We start from the raw sequence: 6262 nt of genomic DNA on the forward strand, positions 1-6262 counted from the left end.
GCCTAAAGAAACATTATTATCTATCCCACTCAACAATTTTCCAGTCTTATTCACTTCTAAGTTGCTCAGATTCTCAAAACTACAGAGCTTCACTATATCATTGAAAACATTACCATTCTCTTCCTCCTCAATAAATCCATGCCCTATAAATTCAGCTAAGTTCTTCAAAACCCTTACTGGCTTGCTCTTCAACTCTTCATACATCAAAAACATTACCTAATTTGGCCTCTCCAAACTCTGCTTGTAGTATCCCAAAATGTGATCCCAAAATGGGCCATAAGGATTCCTTCCTTTGCAGAAGTTCTCAAATGTTTTCTCAACCGACCTGGGCTGTTGGCCTTGCGGTAGGTATTTTTGGATGAAGTACCACGTTGATGTAAACATATCATTAGGATTTCTACATAAGTACACAATCTTGCACATTGACAACTTCACTGATTCTGGCAACGAAATGTAAGTCATATGGCTTGCTAAGAGCCTTGGTGACGGGAACGAGCTCATATCGGGGATGTTTTCATGGATATAGAGATTGATCTCTAAAAAAGGTACAAGATCATGAGGGTTAGCAGTGAGGAGAGGGTGAGGGTGAGACTGGCTCTCATCATAATTTGAATTTGTTGGATCATAGATCTTGCGATTAAGTATCGCATAGGCTAGGGCTTTGAGCCAAGTGGTTCCAGATTTTGGAAAGCTGACGAGAAGAATGTCAGAATCATGAGCTTTGAAGTGTTTTTTTGCTATTGAGGATTCCTTGCAAGTTTTTTGTACTGTACCAGAAACCGTCATATTGATGGATGGCATATGAAGGTTCGCAAAACGCATCGCAAGGTAAGGTGGCAATGAGGTGCTTGTTTTCTTAGGTTAATTCGACTTTCTGGAGATACTCGGGAACATCGGAGGGTTCAGAGTTTTCTGCCGCCATGTTTGTGTGTTTGTGGCTGGGAAAGTTTAGTGTGAGAACACTTAAAAGCAATGATGAAGTGAACAAAGGTAACGGAGACGTGGAGCGCTAAGAGCCTATATTGTACTCCAACACTTGAGTGTCTGGATTGAGCATTGAACTTTGGAGGAAATGATGTTGCCTTAAGCTTTCTACACACTTTCCTTAAGCTAATTACAAGGTAAATTTAGACCATTTCAAGATTATTGAAAAATTCTCCTTCCGGATCCTATTGTAAGGCACTTTCAACTACCTTGCTAAAACTAAGGAGGATGTGGTTAAGTTATTAATTTTGTCTGAGAAATAAAATGAACTTCCAATTTCACCCCTATTTAAATGAAAAGTGTTCAAATTTGCATTGGACTCTCTCTCATGGTTAATATCACATGGTGTGCCTTATATTAAGAAGCAAAAAACGTGCCCTATAATAAAGATCAGAGGGAGTAGTAATTTATGTTTATTTGTTGTAAATTTTATTTATTTTGACATTATATTTTTAAAATTACTTATTTAAGTATAATATGTATATTTAAAATATTTTCCTACTTAATCATTTAAAGTTGTTTAAATTGTGAGGAGAAAGTAGATAATTAGATTATAAGGATAATTAATAATTTAAAAATTTTCAACATGATTACAAGTAAAAAATGAAGTATTGTAGAATTTTTAAAGGAATATGTCTAATGATAATAAAAAATAAAAATTGAACTAAGTATGGATTTTGAAAAAAGGGGAAAATCTGTGTAATTTTATAGCAAAATGGAAGGGAAGTCATTGTATTTTATTCTTAACTATATTATGAAACTTTCCATAAATATTGTTCAACATTTATAATGATTTATAAAATGAAGAAAAATCAATTCAGAGGTTCTTATAGTTTTTTTCTTTCAATTTTTAATTAGTCCATCACAATGTGATAAACCAAAATTCAAATTTTGGGTGAGAGAGGTGCTACATTTAGTTCATGATCATATTTCAAATAGAATTGTCTTCAGCAACAAAGAAAAAAAAAACACTTATGGCTTAAGCATGATAACAAAAAAGGATAAAATTGTAAGGATTTCTGAATTTTTTTTTAAACGAAAAGAGTAGCGTTCCATAAAATTTTCTAATGCTAAATTTATATCCGTTTCAAATACTCCATAGTCTTATAAAAAAATATCAATAATGCTTTATAATTATGAGAGAGAATCCAATGTAAATTTGAACACTTTTAATTTGAATAGGGTAAAATTGGAAGTTAATTTTTTTTTTCAGACAAAGTTAATAACTTAACCACATCATCTTTGGTTCTAGTGAGGTAGTTGGAAGTGCTTTATAATAGGATGTGGAGGAAGAATTTCTTAGTAATCTCATCTCATGATAACAAAAGCCCATGAAAATGCTTTAAAAATAAATTTATAATATATTTTTTATCTAGCATAATATTGATAACTTGTTAATATTAAGGGAACAAGTTGTGAAAAATAGAATAAATTGGGTTTCAAAAAATTGACAACTTTTGTTATATCTGAATAAGTGATGTTCGAATATGTATAAGTGATTGTTCATCATATATATACAACAAGATGTCAATGATTAACAAAAGCCTAGAGAGAGAGAGTATATATGTAATAACCCAGGAAAAAAATATAATAATTTCATATATTGTTGTAGCATTTTAATTGTATTTATATTAATTCTTAGGACAATTATGACAAGAAGAGAAGTTGGTGTAGTGAAAGTGTCTAAATAACCCATACATTAGGTCTAAGGTTCGAGTCTGCAGAAGCACAAATGGAGGAGGTCTATTTTTTCTTGTGATTTAAGCTTTATGAAATTACCATTCTACCTTCTCCCTCATCAAATTAAATTTCTCCTTTCTCTTCCTTATTCAGTCGGCGTGCACAGAGAGAGAGAGAGAGAAATCTAGAGCCTTCAGGCTTGCTCTCCATCCTTCTACCATCACCGATCCTTTTCTCTCCCTTCTTTATTTCTTGCTGTCACCGACGTTAGAGGAGACTCGCCACTGCTCAGCAATCTCCAGGTGCACCTTCATGTCTTCCAACTCTTTTTTTTCTTCTTCTTCATCTGCTGCTGCTCTCCCATGTCGTTTACATCCTAGAGGTTGCAGAAATGAGAGACCAAGTTGCCGAAGCTGCGATGGTGCTGTTGTGAAATTAGGTTGTTCCTGTTGATTCGGTTGCTGTGCTTTTAGTAGCATCCAGTTTTCCTCTTCCCTGTTCTGTTGTGAGTTTCCTTTTTCTTCTTCCCATAATGTGTGGCAGTGTCGGGCTCTCTCCCTCTGTTCAATATTCAAGAACCTCCTTTTGTCCGCCACTGTCTGGGCTAGCCAAGTTGAGGTGAGGAACTTTGGACCTTCCATTTATGGGTCAGCTGTACGTGTGAGTGTGTGTGTGCATGTGTGTGTGCTGCTGTTGCTGTTCTGTATGTGTAGTTACAGCACTTCATTTTTATTCTACTGTCGCCTATGCTGTTATAGAGAGGAGAACATTGAAATTTTAAGCTTGAAATCCATCCGAACTTGGTAATAATATATGATAATGTGATTTGAGGGTTGAAGTTTTAGAAATTCATCTCCCTTGTTACTGTGACTATACGTGCATGCATAAAAAGGAGAATTTTAATTTAAATGGATATTGTGGTTGTACAAGGAAGGAAGATGATGTTGCAGATTGGGGTTCCATTTGAAAATGATTGAATTAGTGATATTGTAATGTTTTAGGGAAGCTGAAATTTAGGAGGAAAATATTAATATTAGCTTGATAAATTATGCCTATATAGTGTTTGATAAAATACCTAATAGCAAATTTTACCTCAAAGAAATGGAATGGCATGGCTAAAGCTTTATGGAGGAAGTCATAAGGATGAATGATAATGCTTGGACTAACTTTAAATCATAAATTTGGTTTTGAATTTTAGATGATATTGATTAATTTGGAATTGTGTTAAAGATTGGAAATCTATTAAAATTTTATTTATTTATATCCTGATAGGGTGTGTGGAAGAACGGGACCTTGACAAGACTTAAGGAAGGATACCTTTGAAAATTTTGAACTCCGACATGTAAGTGAATAGCATCCCCTTTAATTTATTTTTATTCTTAATAGACTTTTATTGAAATATTTTACTCTCATGAATTACATTAGTTTTGGAAATTATGGAATAGTATGGTGGATAATTAGATGATGATATGTGCATTTATTTCCTCAAGAAATATAATTTGAATATTTATGAAATTATTTTTATTTATTAAACTCTGGAAATTCTTGGTTATTCAATTAACACAAGCTTGTACATTATTTATAAAATATTAATTTCGGCAAGTATTAAATTGGAATTTAAAATGATTCATGCAAGTTGGGTATTGAACATATAAATTGTATTTCAGAAGTGATAATTTTTCTCACATGTTGAAAATGTGATTTTTAAGAGAACTCTAAATAGAACACTGCTACTAAAGGCAGTTCCATTGGCCCGTAATGCGTTGTGGTTAAAAACTAGCTAGTTTGCATTGTGGGCTTTGATCTCACGTTTGTTGTTCATGGGCTTTATTCTGTGTTTGATTTCATAGCCTTGAGCCATGTTTGATTAGCATTACCCTCGTGGACTATGTATCCACATTTGTTTCGTGGCTTCGACTGCATTTGTTTATTTACCCTCATGGACTGTGTGTCTATATTTGTCTTCATGGCATAAGTCGCATTTGGTTATTTATCCTCGTGGACTGTGTGTCCATGTTTGTTACCTATTCTATTGAGTTCTTATAATTCTAAATTTTAATTAATATGTGTTTTCAAAATTTCAATAGTTTTCATTAGCAAGTGTATTACTTTTATTTACGTGTAAATAAATTGTTTTCTTTAAGCATGATAAAATAAATTGCTTCCAATTTACTCTTATTTTACAATTATAATTATGATTTACATACTTATAAGTTTATTGTGATGAATTATCATCCTTTCAATTAGTTTACACTATTATTTGGATTTATTTTATTTCTTTTAAATTTTATTTTGGGAATGCTATTTACTGAAAAATTTATTTTGGCCTTAAATTCATTAGCTGATACTAATCCTACCACGTACCTCAAAAGGGCAATATAGTTATACTAGGTGGAAATTTTGCTTGGTATTATTACCTTTTTGATGTAAATATTTTAGGACTCATGCATTTTAAATTTAGAAGAAAGATCAGCTTCTCCACATAGATTGTTGTTGGGACTTTATTTTGATTTATATATTGTTGTTGTTGGAGCTAAGCTCTTGATTGATACTATATTCTATAAAAATTTTGTTGTAGAATTTTTAGGAGATCCTATTTATAAAAGAGGTTCTGTCAAAATTTCTACAAAAATATTGAAGCCTTGTTATGACAATTAATATTAAAAGCATTAGAATTTTTATATAATTTAATTATTTATTTTAGAAAATGAAATGAATTTTTATTTTAAGGCTTGGGAATGCACGATGTAGTTTGCACCCATGCCAGTCACCCTCTATTTTTGGAGTGTGACAATAGACCAAACATAAACTTATTGTAAATAAGGAGAAGGTACAGTGGATGTGCTTTCAATGGAGATGGTGGGTGAAGGAAGGAAATATTACAAGTGAGAGGAGAGGGGAGTGGAATACAAAAGAGGGAGCTAAAAAGAACCCGATGCTTGTAAATTAAAAGAAGTTCTAAATTTATAGAGGTTCAAAACCTTAGTTTACTAAACTTGAGTTGCTTTTCTTACAACTGTGGTTAGGTTACTTTTTATTTTCACCCGTGAATTCTTTCTCATGAATTCTAGCTTTATTGTCCATGAGACTTTTCTTACCTGTGAATTCTGGCTTTGTCTACCATGAGACTTCGCTTTTCCGTGAGGTATGTCTTTGGTGATCTATTTCTATCTTGCTTTTTCTTTACTTTCCCACAACTTTTGACTCTATCATTTTTGTCTTTCTTCTTTACTAAATTTGAGTTTCTTTTCTTACAACTGTGGTTAGGTTACTTTTTATAATCATAATAATTATAAAATTTTTGTAATTTTACAATACAAAACATTGAACCAAACTTCTTTATAATCATAATAATTAAAAACTTGGTCATCGTAATCTGCTAGAAAATTTTTTGCTGTAAAAGGAGAGTACCCCTAAGTAATGGGAGTAAGAACTTGAAGTATCTTTATTTGACTGTATAGATTCCCATCTTTCTCTTTATGAGCAATCATAATGGATTGGGATGCCATTAAGATATACTCATAGTAGATTCTATCTTTTTTCAAATTTGTTGGAATAAAATTCTATATTTCCTCTTTTGGGTGAGGAGGAAATATTG

General features: G+C 32.2%; 1 protein-coding gene across 1 annotated transcript; it reads right to left on the reverse strand.

The window, feature by feature from the left end:
• Positions 1 to 216: 216 nt before the first annotated feature.
• Positions 217 to 822, reverse strand: LOC129289988 (cytosolic sulfotransferase 12-like). Its single transcript, XM_054926717.1, has one exon. It carries the CDS (start codon positions 820 to 822, stop codon positions 217 to 219), a length of 606 nt encoding a protein of 201 aa, XP_054782692.1.
• Between the last annotated feature and the right edge of the window lie 5440 nt (positions 823 to 6262).

This window comes from Prosopis cineraria, unplaced genomic scaffold (genome assembly GCF_029017545.1).
Source record: "Prosopis cineraria cultivar Desert tree isolate PC_DT_omini unplaced genomic scaffold, ASM2901754v1 PC13, whole genome shotgun sequence".
Taxonomy (NCBI): domain Eukaryota; kingdom Viridiplantae; phylum Streptophyta; class Magnoliopsida; order Fabales; family Fabaceae; genus Prosopis; species Prosopis cineraria.

Excerpts from the sequence above, each read along its gene's own strand:
- LOC129289988 (XM_054926717.1), bottom strand. The coding sequence starts at position 822 with ATGCGTTTTGCGAACCTTCATATGCCATCCATCAATATGACGGTTTCT.